The 15,339-nt window shown below is 44.2% G+C and overlaps 1 protein-coding gene across 2 annotated transcripts; it reads right to left on the bottom strand.

The window, feature by feature from the left end:
- Nucleotides 1-769: 769 nt before the first annotated feature.
- On the bottom strand, nt 770-15,322 carry c18h14orf119 (chromosome 18 C14orf119 homolog). 2 transcript variants are annotated; one of them, XM_030114362.1, is made up of 4 exons: nt 14,432-15,322; nt 14,155-14,357; nt 5,124-5,129; nt 770-782 (listed from the first exon to the last, which is right to left on the bottom strand). In XM_030114362.1, exons 1-2 carry the CDS (start codon nt 14,837-14,839, stop codon nt 14,184-14,186), a joined length of 582 nt encoding a protein of 193 aa, XP_029970222.1. In that variant the 5' UTR covers nt 14,840-15,322; the 3' UTR covers nt 770-782; nt 5,124-5,129; nt 14,155-14,183. The 2 variants fall into 2 exon arrangements, with proteins under 2 accessions (XP_029970222.1, XP_029970221.1); XM_030114361.1 differs by lacking the exons at nt 770-782; nt 5,124-5,129 and having other exon boundaries at nt 13,923-14,357; nt 14,432-15,140.
- Between the last annotated feature and the right edge of the window lie 17 nt (nt 15,323-15,339).

Below are 15,339 nucleotides of genomic sequence, written 5' to 3' on the forward strand. Positions count from 1 at the left end.
TGTGTGTGTGTTCTTGTATTTCTATCCTTGTTGGGGCCAAATGTCCCCACAAGGATAGCAAAACGTGAAACGACGTGCCTTGTGGGGACCTTTTTCCGGTCCTAAGTAGGAGAAACAGTGTTTTCTTGACCATGTTGTTGTTACTGAAAAAAGTAAAAGTGCAAAAACATTTCTTTAGGGTTAGGCTTTGTTGTGGTGTGGGTTAGGGTTAGGGTAAGGGTCAGGGTTAGGGGCTAGACATGAATGGGAGTCAATGGACGGTCCCCACAAGGATAGAAATACAAGACTGAGCGTGTGTGTGTGTGTGTGTGTGTGTGTGTGTGTGTGTGCGTGTGAGCGTTCTCGTATTTCTATCCTTGTTGGGGCCAAATGTCCCCACAAGGATAGCAAAACGTGAAACGACGTGCCTTGTGGGGACCTTTTTCCGGTCCTAAGTAGGAGAAACAGTGTTTTCTTGACCATGTTGTTGTTACTGAAAAAAGTAAAAGTGCAAAAACATTTCTTTAGGGTTAGGCTTTGTTGTGGTGTGGGTTAGGGTTAGGGTAAGGGTCAGGGTTAGGGGCTAGACATGAATGGGAGTCAATGGACGGTCCCCACGAGGATAGAAATACGAGACTGAGCGTGCGTGCGTGTGTGCGTGCGTGCGTGCGTGTGTGTGTGTCATCAGGTTGTGAAGTTAAATACATTGGATACTGATTTCATCAATCATTTGATAATAATTCAGAATTGAGACGCATCCTCTCTCTGCTACCTCAATGCTTGCATATTGCATGTTTTGTTTGGTCTTGTGGGGATTTCCAGTTGCAGTGTGTTGAGCCAAACTTTGGAAGTTTCACAATGAAAGTCATTCCATAGATAGATTACAGAAAGAGTTCTCACATAAAAAATCTACAGACTGCTGAGCAGGACTGTTTTGCCTCTCAAAAATTTAGCATGGCTTCAGAAACAGGTGACTGAGCTTCTCAGGCAACCAGCACCTGCTACTGGCAATCGAGGACATTGCTGAAAACTGGTGCAAAAGATAAGGTTAATTGACCAAAACTGAACAAAAATGAAGAAAACTGAGTTTACACCCACAATGGGACCTTGTCCCCTCTGTCAGACAGGGTGGTGATTTTGTGATTTTGTGATACACACTATGATCAGTTACTCTACATGTGTCCAATAAACCACCTGTTGACTCAGTATTTGGTTTTGACGGTGACTCTGTCCTGCTCTTCATCAGTGCAGGAGCTCATTGGTAATAGTTTAAGTCACATCCATCCATCCATCCATTTTCTACCGCTTATCCGGGGCCGGGTCACAGGGGCAGCAGTCTCAGCAGGGATGCCCAGACTTCCCTGTCCCCAGACACTTCCTCCAGCTCCTCTGGGAGGATCCCAAGGCGTTCCTGGGCCAGCCGAGGGACATAGTCTCACCAACGTGTCCTGGGTCTTCCCCGGGGTCTCCTCCCAGTGGGACATCCCCGGAACATGTGAAGCATGGACCTGCTTTTAAACTCCTCCACTTGGGCCAGAGTCTCTCCACCGACCTGGGGAGGGCAAGCCACCCTCTTCCGGTCAAGGACCATGGCCTCGGATTTGGAGGTGCTGATCCTCATCCCTGTCACTTCACAATTGGCTGCGAACCGCCGCAGTGCATGCTGTAGGTCCGGGTTCCATGAAGTCAACAGGACAACATCATCTGCAAAAAGCAGAGATGAAATCCTGTGGCTCCGGAACCGGACCCCCTCCGGCCCCTGGCTGCACCTAGAAATTCTGTCCATAAAGACTATAAACAGAACCGGTGACAAAGGGCAGCCCTGTTGGAGTCCAACATGCATCGGGAACAGGTCCGACTTGCTGCCGGCAATGCGGACCAGACTCCTACTCTGGTCATACAGAGACCGGACGGCCCTTAACAAGGGGCCCCGGACTCCGTATTCCCAGAGCACCCCCCACAAGACACCATGAGGGACGCGGTCGAAGGCTGCTTCTGAAGTCCCACAATCCAACAAGGCTTGATAGGACTCCTTCAGCTTGATGGCAGCCCTTACTTCGGGTGTCCACCACCGGGTTTGTTGGTTGCCGCCACGACAGGCACCGGAGACCTTACGACCACAGCTCTGAGCAGCTGCTTCGACAATGGAGGTGGAGAACATGGTCCACTCGGACTCAATGTCCCCAGCCTCCCTCAGTATATGAGAGAAGTGCTCCTGGAGGTGGGGGTTGAAAACCATGCTGACAGAGGGTTCCGTCAGATGTTCCCAGCAGACCCTCACATACGTTTGGGTCTGCCAAGTCTGTCCGGTTTCCTCCTCCGCCAGCGAATCCACTCACTGGTCGACAGCTCTGCTCCTCTCTTCACCCGAGTGTCCAAAACACGCAGCCGGAGGTCAGATGACACAACAACAAAGTCAATCATCGACCTCCGACCTAGGGTGTCCTGGTGCCAAGTGCACTTATGGACACCCCTGTGCTCGAACAAGGTATTTGTTAGGGACAAACTGTGGCTAGCAATAAGAGAACGCCACTCGGGTTCAGATCGGGAAGGCCGTGTGTCCCAATCACCCCCTTCCAGGTCTCACTGTCGCTGCCCACGTGAGTGTTGAAGTCCCCCAGTAGAACAATGGAGTCCCCAGTCGGCGTGCTGTCCAGCACCCCTCCCAGGGACTCCAAGAAGGCCCGGTACTTTGCATTGCTGTTCGGCCCGTAAGCCGAGACAACAGTGAGGCACCGATTCCCGACCCGAAGTCGCAGAGATGCGATCCTCTCGTTCACTGGGGTGAACTCCAACATGTGGCGGTTGAGCTGTGGGGCTATAAGCAAACCCACACCAGCCCGCCGCCTCTCACCGCGGGCAACGCCAGAGAAGTGGAGAGTCCAGCCCTTCTCGAGAGATTGCGTTCCAGAGCCCCGGCTGTGTGTGGAGGTGAGTCCAACTATATCTAGCCAGTATCTCTCAACCTCCCTCACAAGCTCGGGCTCCTTCCCCCCCAATGAGGTGGCATTCCATGTCCCTAGAGCTAGTCTCTGTGTCTGAGGATTGGGTCACCAGGCACCTTGCCATCTGCTGCCACCCAGTCCACATTGCACCAGGCCCCTACGGTTCACTCGGCGGGTGGTGGGTCCACTGGAGGGCTGGCCCACCTCACCCCTTCAGGCTGAGCCCGGCCAGGCCCCGTGGGCAAAGGCTCAGCCACTAGTTGGTCGCTTGCGAGCCCCAACCCCAGGCCTGGCTCCAGGGTGGGGCCCCGGCTGCGCCATACCGGGCGACGTCACGGACCTCAATTGTAAGTTCATCATAGGAGCTTTGACCTGCCCTTAGTCTGGCCTATCACCCAGGACCTGTTTGCCATGGGAGACCCTGACAGGGGCATAAAGCCCTGGACAACATAGCTTCTGGGATCACGCAGGCACTCAAACTCCCCCACCACTTTAAGGTGGGAGGTCAGGGGGGAGAAGTTGACTTACGGGAATTTAGAAATTGACTTACTGGAATTTAAATCATGTTGGCATTCATCTGATTGTTTACTGTTTGCAAATATTGCAAAATATTTGCTCTTCCACTTCTGGGAATCCAGCAGTCTGCTTGGACATCGATCTTTCTGTTGGAAATAAAACCACACCGATGGAAGAGGGAAGTTTATTTGACAAAAAAGCAGGCCGATGGCTGCAGAGTCTGGCTTTATTTGGATTTCCCTGGTTCTCCTGTCAGTGCTTCTGGCTTCTGACAGCAGACATGGTGAGGAGCATACATTATTTTGATGTCAGTTTGAGAGCAGAGTGGTGCATGAAAAGTGAGCTGATAATCAACTCTCTTGGGAGCTTTCTTTAAAAAACTGTGGTTTAAAAAGATGAATAGTGGTGAAAGGATAGAATGAAGGATGTGAACAGTATTGCATGATTTTTTTTCACCAATCAACTGTCGAAAAGTTGAAAAAGTGGTTAACATCACATTTTTCTTTGCTTGTTGGTTAAAAATGCTTCTGAATAGTAAACAGACAACTGAGCCATTCTATCCAGCCTGCACACTTTATATTAGAAATATTACTGTGTAGTGGATGTCAGCTTGATTCAAGACTGTGATTGATACCATGATTAATCTGTTCATTTCGAAGAATTGTAAGTGACCAGATCTGTTCCCTGGGCTAAAATAGGGTCAGATGTGATATTTTGTTTGTCTTGCAGTCCAAGTCATTCCTGCAGAAAGTTCGACGGTGGACTATTTCTCTAAGATCCCTGTAAGTCCAAAATGTAGTGACTTCACAATACATATATATACGCATAACAAAAAAGAATTGATCCATGAAATTTTAAAATGTACTTTTTAAATTAGTTCAGTAAATTTCGTACTCTGTGTTCTCCTGCAGTCGCTTGATCTTCAGTCTTGTGATGGTGAGTGTTTCCATCCAAACCAGTGCCTGCAGTGTTTGAGCGGTAGATTATGGTTTGAATTATGGGAAATATTTCAACTGTTTTCTTTTTGTGTGAAGTAGCATATAATCAATACCTGCACCGTGGTGGGCAGCAAGGAATGCACAATGATAATGGAAAAAATAATAATAATAATAAGTTTGGTATTTAAAGTAAAGATTTGCATGGCTCTAATACACTAATTAAAATTAAAAATGTAATTCCACAGCATGCATTTTATGAATAGCAACGTTTTTCAACAAGGATGTGATCTACAGAATTCAATGTTTATTCATTTTCTGCTCATTCCCCATGGCTGCATGACTGTCTTTTAACATTTTGCCTTTTTTTTTTTCATTCAGCTGCAAAAGAACAAATACAGCTTCTAAATGGACAAATTCAGCAAACATCTCTCCATAACAATCAATTAAGTGAGTATGGTTTTTTTTAATGAAGGGTTAGTTATTATCTGTTTGCTCTGCCAAATTGTGTCTCTTTTTTCCCCGACAGATGAAGAAGCCTTTGGGTTGAGGAGTGAAGTCAGACTTCTCAAACTTCAGCTTGACACATGCAATTTGATGGCGTCTGCCAGCACCGGCTGTGAGCTTTAATCATCAATCATCAATCCTATCCTGATGTCAGTGACTTCAGGATATGGAAATGTAAGCCAAATGTTCTTTTTCTATTTTGACAGCGTATAAATCTCACCTGCGCATCAAAATGAAGCAGCTGCTGGACATGTTTGACAACGACTCATTTCTGAGTAAGTTCACGAGGAAAAGTGCAAAAACTGCCAACATTCCTTCTTGGCTTTTCACAGTCCGTATCAAAATGTCTCACTTCCTCAGCAAATGATCTGAATTGATCTTGCTTTATTTGAACTTTTTTTCCATCAGTTCTGAAAATCTTGGCGCTCACCATGGACGTAAATTCTTTGCAAACAAAAGTCAAACTTGCTGCCAATTCTACTGAAAACACAACTGAACACGGAGGTGAGTTTTAGTCTCCTTCTGCTTCTGTCAATGGAAACAGCCTTATGTCTTCAAATGTCTATATTTACCTGTTGATGCTCCTGTCAGGAGTTTTCAGTGTAAGCTCTCTGTGACTGAATGTCTAATTTCCCAACATGCATCCCTCAGAGTTGCTGAGAGAACTGGAATTGAAGACCACTGAACTCAACAATAAAACGCAGATCGTTGAAAGTCGAAACCCAAACTCAGCTCTCAGTGAGTGTGTTTTTAAAATACTCTGCAGGTTTGATGGCAACAGAGAGTGGCCCATTAAATGGGAGTTATTTTTATTTTTGTGTGTGTATGTGTGTGTGTGTGTGTGTGTGTGTGCAGTTCTCCAGATAATCTCACTTCAAAGTCAGCTCTGGGATTTGCAACAATCAGAATCTTCAAGAAGAAGAGGAAGCGGTCTGCAGCCTGACAGAAGAGTTTTGGGTAAATGATAAAATCATTCAAACAACAAATCAAGAATGTTTTATTCTGATTCACATTCATTGTCTTGGATCTGTTTTGTTTTTTTTAGAATTGTCTTTATTCATTTTAACGAAACCTGTTCTCCCTCCTGTCTTCTTCTCCTCGGTTTCTTCAGACGTTCAAGAGGAACTGGACAGCAAGCTCAGTGAGCTGCGATCCAGAGGAGATAAAACCTACTCAGGCTGTAAGTAAGCTGGTTTTCATACACTGACTGTTGCTGCTGAGCATTTCCAGTCACACGCACGTGTTTGTGTGTGTGTGTGTCTCTCTCCTCCAGTGCTCCAGCTGATTTCTGTCACCAGTAAGATAACCGTCATGCAGAAGATGATCAGTGTTCGCATTAAGGAAGCCAGCAGTCATGGAGCTGGTGAGTCTCCGAGCAGTTTCTGGATGTCTGTTCTACACTCTGCACCTCCGACTGGCTCCTACTTCTTTTTCAGATATCCAAAGGCAAAGAAGGGAAAAGGTCGAGCTTCTTAAAAAGAAGATTTTGCAGCTGAATCGCGACGAGAATAACAGTGAACTTAGTATGTGGAGAAGAATTCGGCTTTGTTGTTGTTGTTATCACCTTCACTGAATTGTTAAACTGACTTTTCTCTTTTTGAAGCAAAGGAAATTCTGCAGCTGCAGGGCGAGATCATATATTTGGCTCAGTTGATAACTGATGCCAAAAGGTCGTCCGATTTGCTGCTCGAAGGTAAATAATTGATATGAAAAATTGCCTATATCTTTGATGTACGCCATATATTTCTTCAAATTGTGTAGCTTGTTGAAAAGTAAAATTTCCTTCTTATTTTTTTCCATCCCAGAGTTAAAACGTAGTGTGGAAGAGGAGAAAAAACAACAAGCTATATTAGAGAAACAGCTGGAAGAAACTGACTATGCCCAAGCACAGCTGAGTGAGTACAAGCTGTAAAAGAGTGAGTCTGATGCAAAGTGTTTATGAAAACCACAGCAAGGACTGGAATAACTTTCAAAATGTCCTCTAACTGCTGTTACTGTGTTCCTGCCATCAGTCATGAAGACCATCAGTATCATGGAGGAGATCAGAGAATATCACCAAAAGGAACCGACCACCACTGAGGCAAACAGTGAGTCCGTCCACCTCCGCAAAATAAAAACCAAGTCACCTGACTGGCAATGATTTATCCATATCTGTTCAAACAAACGAAAGACAAACTCATCCTCATGATCCAGTCTTGGGTTCTAACTTCTTTGTTTTGGATCAGATCTTTGGACTCGACTTAAAGACAAAGAAAGACAATTTGCCAAAGCTCAGACTGAAATAAGTGGTAAGCAGTACGAAGTTTAATGAATTACAGTACTTTTTTTTTTGTTTTTTGTAATTTTTTTTTTTTTAATTACTATTTTGATTTTATATTTTTCTAAAACAGACATGCAGCAGAAACTGCAACAGTTGACCAAATCGTGCTTGAGACCCGAGGAGAGATACAAGCGTAAGCAGTAAATCACACTTCTGATAAAATCCCTCATGAGCCTTATGTTAAAGTTTCTTTTCTTTCCTTCATCAGAGGCAAAGCTTCAATTTGTACAACAGATGTCAGAACTGAACCAGACTGGAGGCTCAGAAGCGGCACTCAGTAAGTGGCATCGCGCTGCCTCGCCACTGTTCACTGGATGAGTGGCTAATCTCATCATTTGATTCAAAGTGAGAGTTTGTGAGCTGATGTTTGTTTTTCCTGGCTTAGTTCTGAATGCGATAAGCCTTCTTGGTGAGGTGAAGGCTTTGAAGGAACAGATTTCCACCTCAGAAGATCAAGACAGGATTACTGGTGAGTAACACGCATTTAAATCAAAGCGTGATACAGTAAATAATGGGAGGACGTCTACATTTATATTCTAGCAATCAGAGTTTCTGACGTATGGATCAGTCCAGCAAACTACTCCTGCGAATTTTCATTTTTTTTAAATGAAACTCAGTTGTCAGTATTTATGTCTTGCCTGTTCTCAGAGCTTCAGCTGCAACTGGAAAGAAAAGAAAACGAGGCGAACTCCAGGACTGCAGAAATACGGCGGCTACTGGCCAACCCAGGAGCAAGTGAGTGACTTGACTTATGTTTGGCATCATCTTCTATTTTCTAGTCTTGATTTGAACCTATCCTCTACTATTGAATCTAGCAGAATCTGGCGCATGATATTTGCATATCAGACTTTGCCAGCATTGCAGAGATCAAGTCTCCTGACTTCTCTTCTGGAGGCAGCTTTCTTTTTCAGAGAAAACTCAAAACTGAGCGTCTTTCTGTGTAACAGACACCTGGCGAGTAGCTTTGTGGTGGTTTGAGCTGGTGACTCATTAACACTGTTGAATGTATTGCTTGCAGTGGTCAGCGCCATGCAAAGTAATGGGTAACCTGCAAGTAATGTATTACAGGCAATGTTTGCACAACACTGGCCAGTGCGAGTAATATGTCACTTTCTCGACACTGCTCATTAAACCAAGAAATAGTGAAATGAAGCCTTGGTTAAAGCTTGATTTGAATGAACAGCATGTCAAGAAAACACGGCTTTGTGCTGATCTTGAAAATATCAAAAATACTTGAGAAATATCACAGATCACTACGAGGTCAGATGTTAATGAATATGCAACAATAATCAAATGAAAAATGTCAGTAATCAGGAGCAGATGCTTCACATGACACTGTGGGCTGTTATTTCAAAGTTCCTCATTATGAGAAGCAGCAGGTCATCCAACCAGTGTTTGAGATGTTCTCAGTGTGAGTGATCGTTATTTTTGTCCTGAGCTCCACTGATTTCCAGCTTAAGCAGCTTTTCCTGCTTGTTTGTTTTTAGTTTTCCAAGTCATCGAACTGATAGATGAAATTTGGGACCTTCAGGGAAAACCTCTCAATGAGACCAGCAGTGATCGCCTGGAAGGTTAGTTTTACTGTTAACAACAGTGGACGGGGCGTTTGACAGTCAGAAATCCTCAAATGCCGTCACTTTTCAGAGCTGCACGGCAGACTGACTGACTATCTCGGCGAGCTGGACGACACAGACAACAAAAACATCAAACTGAGTGAGTCCTGTGAATAAACCTTTAGAGGAGTAGAGATTTTGGTAAGTGAATCATTTTTCTTTTCTTGTGTTGTTTGTCAGTGGTGAAAACCATCCTGGCGCAGAGTGAAGTGGAGCTCCTGCAGAGACGGCTCTCAGGCTCTCAGCCCAAGTTAAAACCCTCGCAGGTGACCAGTAAGTGTCTCACCAACGCCACCCTGCAGTAGCAAAACAACACCGAACCCATTCAAAGCCTCAGGTTGGCACGGAGGAATCCTGACCTTCAGTGTCTGATGTGAAGTGTGTATTAACTTGTTTCGAATTGCTGCAGAACTTAGAGATGAACTGAAAACCAAAAGGAGAGATCTGGAGAACTACATCAGTGCAATGAAAGAGAATAATTCCAAGACGACTAAAATAAGTACGTAAAGAGGGAACCAGGTGTTTGTTGATGTTTTTTTTGGGGGGGGGTTTATTTAAGTACTATATGTTCTTTCAAAGTTTTGAGCATCACCGATCTGCAGAGGCAACTCCGAGAACTAGACGGAGAAAAACAAACCGAGGACCGAGCAACTGCAACCGCTCCTGCAATAAGTAGTGGGTGTTTTATTTGATCCTTGTACATATAGCTGATCTGCAGAACTGTTTCTCAGGACTGAAGCAAGCTTCTTTTTTTTTTTTTGCTAGAGCTGAAGGAGCAGCTGAAGTTTAAAGAGGAGGAGACTGCGCGCCATCAGGCTGTCATCAGAGGTATGCTTAGTCTTTACACAGTGAGGCTTCTGTAATGAGAAATGGAGGAAAATGTGCTGTATAATGAAACTTTCCCACCAGATTTGCAGAAAAAACTAAATCAGACAGAGGCTCGTTGTTCCCAATCTGAACAGAAAGTTAAAGGTGAGCGTTGGCTTTGTGCATTCACCGTCTCTGTGCTTGACATGCCTGTCTGAAATGGCCTTGTGGATCGACAGTGGTCTTTAATTCTGTTCTGGCAGACCTGCAGACTGACCTGGACGCCAAACTGAAAGAACTCCACTCCAAGTCTCCCTCTCAGACTTCACTCGGTGCGTAAAAAAAGATTCTTTTAACAGAAATTCTGGCTTTATTTCTAAATTTGTGACATACAGATGTATTTCACAACAGACACTAAAAAGAGAAAATGGGACGTTTTGTGCAAGAAGTTGTTTTCTGTATTAGGAAAACATTTGGTTCCAGTTCTATAATTCTTTCAGCTTTTCGCATTTCTGATTTAACTGTGCAACTGGAGCAACTCAGAAGACAACTACAAAAAGGGGATTCCACATCGAATGCCGAAGGTGAGTGTGTTTCCTCACTCTGCTGTTGAGGTGCAAAATGAAGAACCGGAAATGCCACGGCTCAAAATGGTAACAAATGAATACGAAATAAAAAAAATAAAGTTTTTGTCTTTGCCCTGCAGAGCTTCAAAACCTAGTGAACGAAAAGAATCAAGAACTGGAAAAGAAAACGGAAGAGCTGAAAGAGAGCAGCCCTCAGGCGCAAATACGTGAGGATAACATCATGAACAGCACACAGCAATATGTTTACTGAGGGGAAACGTTGCTCCAAATGAAACTTTTCAAAACGTCTGACAGTTCTCCAGATTATTGCCAAGCAAGTGGAAATTGATAACGCGGTTAGTGTGGCATCTGATAACACGGATTACCAACAAATCACAGGTGAGGAACATCAGTCAACATCTGCTAGAGAACTTTGTTTTTGTATGATTTGTGAAAAGAAAATCCTTCTTTCTCCTGTCTGCAGCACTTGAAGACCATGTCAAGCAGCTGATCAGTGGAATTGAAGATGAAAATACAAAACTATGTGAGACTTCACTGGAACAAAAGAAAAAGCTCTGATACTAGTCATTTTTCAACTGGTTGAACTAATTCAAGCTTTCTTTGTTTAGCTTTTGAAATCGTGGCACAAAAGAATGAAATCGAAATTCTGAGGAAGCTAGAAGACAGTCAAGAAAGGAACCATGCAAGAGAGATTAAAGGTGTGATCAGTTTGGTACTTTTAATTCATTGTATGATGATTTAATGCGATTTGAGGAAAATAAAACACATAATCTGATGTATCTCTTAAATCTGTTGAAGATCTGGAGAACGAGCTGGAAGACACCAGGAACCAGATTGAAGAAAAAACACTCTTGTTGGATTCAAGTGATATGACGATTGCTAATCTGTGTAAGACTTTACTTTTGTCTTAAAAGAGCAGAGATGGACGTAAACGCACAACTCAATGTCTCATTTGTTTCTCGTTCTCTAGCGGCTCAAATTCTACAGCTTCACAAAAAAATCAAACCTCTGGAAGTAAAAATATCAGACCTACAAAGGTTGCACACGTTGATCCTAGCAGGTAAATCAGAAAATATATCAATCATATGCATGAAGTAATACACTACGCCTCTCACCTCCAAATCCCTTTCAGGACTTGAAGGGAGACTCAATCTCACGAGGAGCAAACTACGAGACACTGAACTACAACTCAGAAACGCAGACGCAAAGAATTTTGACTTGAGTATAAAACATAGATTTATATTTTCAGCTGATATGTTTTCAGCCATCTGCTTGTTTCTTGTTCAAACTAACAGTTGTGACTGTGTCTCGGCAGTAAAGGAGATTATTGATCTGAAGGCAGAGATGAAGAAGCCTCAGGGACCGACACCCACAGATGCCACTCAGAAAATTAACGGTCCGTTTCAGCTTTGTTTGATTTGTTATTTGTCTTAAGTGAGAGGAGACATTAAAGGTTTCCCAAAGCATTGTAATGGATTTTGTTGCTGTCTGTTTTCTTTCTCAGACCTGGTGAAGCAGTTAGAAAATGAACGAGTGAAGAACACAAAACTTGACAGGACAAATAAAGGTGAGTCTCATGGTAGCTTCTAGGTATGTAATTTACACCTTAAAGTTATTTTTTTGGACCGTGTTTCACTTTCACTTTTCCATTAAACACCAATATCTGTTCTTTTTACAATTTAAAGTTCAAAACTTGTCCATTTTGCTGTGAGGCTTATTTCAGCATCTTTACGTTTGCGCTGGAATGGAGAAGCTCTCCAGTCTCATTCTTTAATGACAATAAAGACCACTTTGACTTTTGACTTTGGGCTACAGCAAGCAAGGGAATTTTGAAGGTCAAATACATTCCTTTTCCACTTTCGGAAAGAAATCATCCGCCCTCTGTTCCACTTCATCCAACTCTGGGCTACAAGTCACTGGAGCTGATCACTGTGTGTGTAGCAGGATACGCACGCTTACTCCTACCAGACATTTACAGTCAATGATTCACCTGAAGTATGTGTTTTTTTTGGCTGGGGGAGGAAATTAGGATACCCTTTGAAAACCCACAAATGCACAGGAACATGCAAACTCCACAGAGGAAGAGCTCGTGGCTCCCCTAGGGAACATGTCTGCTGTGAGGCACTTAGAAACTATATCGAAAGAAGATGTACCCAGTACTTTAAATTATAAACACCTAACTCAGTAGTACAAGAAGAGTTTTTTTTTTATTAAGATAATAATAGACTTGACACTTTTCTTGCTATTTTAATGTTTCTTCCTTCTTCTTTGGACAGATTTAAAGCAACAAGTCACAGAACTGCAAATGTGCTGCGCTGATGTCAACACCCAGTGTGAAGGTGAGAGGCTCGGTGCCACCTGAATATCATCACACACACACACACATATCTGTGCTTGAAAGCCACTGAATCATTTCATGCAGCTTCTGAGGTCAATATTTCATCAAACAGACTCAGAAAGACAGCTGCGGCAGAGCCAGGAGGACGCAGATCGCCTGCAGCGGCAGCTGCACGTCAAGGACGCCACCCTCAGACAGCTGCAGCAGGAGTTAGCAGAGCAGGCGAGGGAGAACAGCAAGCTGCGGGAAGAATACAACAGTATGTCTTCAACTCACGTGCACGATCAGAACTGCAGGATCTGGACTGGACTCATACCGCTGGTCATCTTATATAAAAAGGAAAATACAATATATTAAAAAATATCTTCATGTTGTTTCAGATCTTCAAAACCAGCAGAAGGATGTGGATGATCCAACCATCTATACCAGTGCGTTACACACAAAGCCTACTTCCCTCTCACACACATACAACCACAGTGTGTTTTTGGACAACGCTACTGTAAATCATTTGCTTACCTGCAGTGGACTTGTGTCATTTAATAATAATCATTTTAGGACACCCGAGGTCACTGTACGTAACAATGGTAAAAGAAATGTGAAGATGAATGAAATAATTATCTCAATTTCTTTCTTTTTTTTGTTGTTTTACAGCAAAAATGACAATGGATCCCAACACGGCACACCCAAGATTAGTTTTGTCTGCAGGAAACACTGAAATCTCCACAACCGATGAGCCGCAAGGCATCGAGGATCATCCAGGCCGCTTCAACGTGATTCTGGCGGCCCTGGGGACGACGGGCTTCTTAGCCGGCAGACATTACTGGGAGGTGTCTGTCGAGGGGAAGAACTGTTACCACATCGGCATGGCCAGCGAATCTGCTCCGAGGAAGGGATCGATCACGTTTAAACCGGCTAACGGTTTCTGGACCATAATCTTGAACAGACAGGGCCAGTTCAAAGCTCTTGATGGGATCGCTCTCAGTATTCCACATGAGACTCAGCCGACTACTCTGGGTTTTCTGCTGGACTACAGAAAGGGGCAAATCTCTTTCTACGATGCAGACACCAGAACTCATATCTACTCATTTATCGGTCAACGTTTTACTGACAAAATCCATCCATTCATCAACTTTTGCGTTGAGGGTGTTGGAAATTCGAGTCCAATAGTGTTGCTTTCCGCTGAATCACCTGACTGGATAAAATAGATGAAGAAGACATATTTGGCCTGTTTATGATAGTCAGACAAAAGGAAAAGTATAGAATAAGTTTTCACTGCTGTTGTTGAATGGATGCAGATAATAAACAGTGGAATTGTGGAATGGTTCTCTTGAAGTTTTTTTTTTTATTATTATTTTCAAAGCACGAGTAGAAAACATGTGTGACAATTGCTTTATTTCAACTCCAGCAAGTACAACAAAGCATCAGTCATGAGCCTATAAAAATGTGAACACAGCAGATTTTGTATCCAAAAAGAAATTATACAAAAACAGAGTAGAAACAGCTTACGATCGTGGTCTTAATGTTTCAGTTATCCTTCAACAATACAAGTCTCTCTAAAGTGAACCATCTCACATCAAATACGCTTCTGTGCACCACACGTTTAATCTGCTTTCAAATAATTGAAGAGGTTGTGTGTTCAGTCTCTTCCTGCGGTTCCGGCTACACACTTATAAAAGTGGGCCACAAACACTGGATCTCTCTCCTCCAGCATGTGCAGGAAATGATTCCTCTCTTCCTCTCCCCAAGACTCAAACCACTGGGTCCACAGGCGCAGCTGGCATTCGAAGATGTTTGGTAGTCTGTCTTTGACCTGACAGGAGAAGGAAACAGCGAAACATTAAGAATGCAAAAACTTTCCTCTTTCATGTTTGGTGCAGAGGGTACCTGGAGAGTGCTCAGAGAATCTAGGAGGGTGCACACTTTTCCCGGCACAGCTTTGCCCAGTAGGTCCTGCAGGAACCGCTCCCTCTGCGCGGCGGTCCAGCCCTGGAACCAGCTCAGGACGCAGCGCTGCTCCTGCAGGGTCACGTAGGAGATGGGCTCCGGCTCCCGCAGCGAACCGGCACCGGGGGACGCACAGGACAGGTTCTCCAGGCTGGGCGGGCTGGAGACCCCCCGCGGAGCCGACGGGAAGTCTTCCGGGCTGGGAGAGGAGAAACCAGCCCAGTCGTGCGATGCCACGGCCAGTGATGCCGCCGAGGGCGCACCGAGGCTGGGATTGAGGGGGCCGAACAGGCTGGCAGACGGCTGCTGATTATTTGAGCCTTGACTGACATGACTGAACCACGACATCTTCTAAAAGCACTTCTTCCAAGCGGACAATGCAATATTCCCCTGTAGTGATCGAGATCAGCTGCTGAGAGGAAACCCTCACATGCGGCTCAGATTGACATTAAATGTGAATTCTGGTCTGAAAGCCAGCATCTCACGGCAACTCAGTTTATCTACGCACAGAATTGTCCATATATCGCTTGACAGTTAGTCACCTCATTGTTGACATAACGGCAGACCGACGGTGCGGGAGCAAAATCCGTTTTAATCTGGCTAACAAATTGATACAGGAAGCAGGCGGCGTAAATCCAGCCGGGTGATGGCGACAGTCAGGACTGCGCAGGCTGTGCGCAGAGTGAAAGAAATATTGTGGGAAAAAAATATTCCCGAAAACTAAATAAATAAATAACAAAAATGAACACAGCAATTTAAACTCGGGTGAATGTTTAGTTTTTCCTGCGGTTAATGATTGAAAAGCGTGTCCGTGTAGTGTTCGGGGGGGAAGTCGTAGTCCGTGACGC

This window comes from Salarias fasciatus, chromosome 18, assembly GCF_902148845.1.
Source record: "Salarias fasciatus chromosome 18, fSalaFa1.1, whole genome shotgun sequence".
Classification (NCBI taxonomy): domain Eukaryota; kingdom Metazoa; phylum Chordata; class Actinopteri; order Blenniiformes; family Blenniidae; genus Salarias; species Salarias fasciatus.

Excerpts from the sequence above, each read along its gene's own strand:
- c18h14orf119 (XM_030114362.1), bottom strand. The coding sequence starts at position 14,839 with ATGTCGTGGTTCAGTCATGTCAGTCAAGGCTCAAATAATCAGCAGCCG. Across the intron at positions 14,358-14,431 it reads ATTCTCTGAGCACTCTCCAG|GTCAAAGACAGACTACCAAA; the intron begins GTACCCTCTGCA and ends TTCTCCTGTCAG.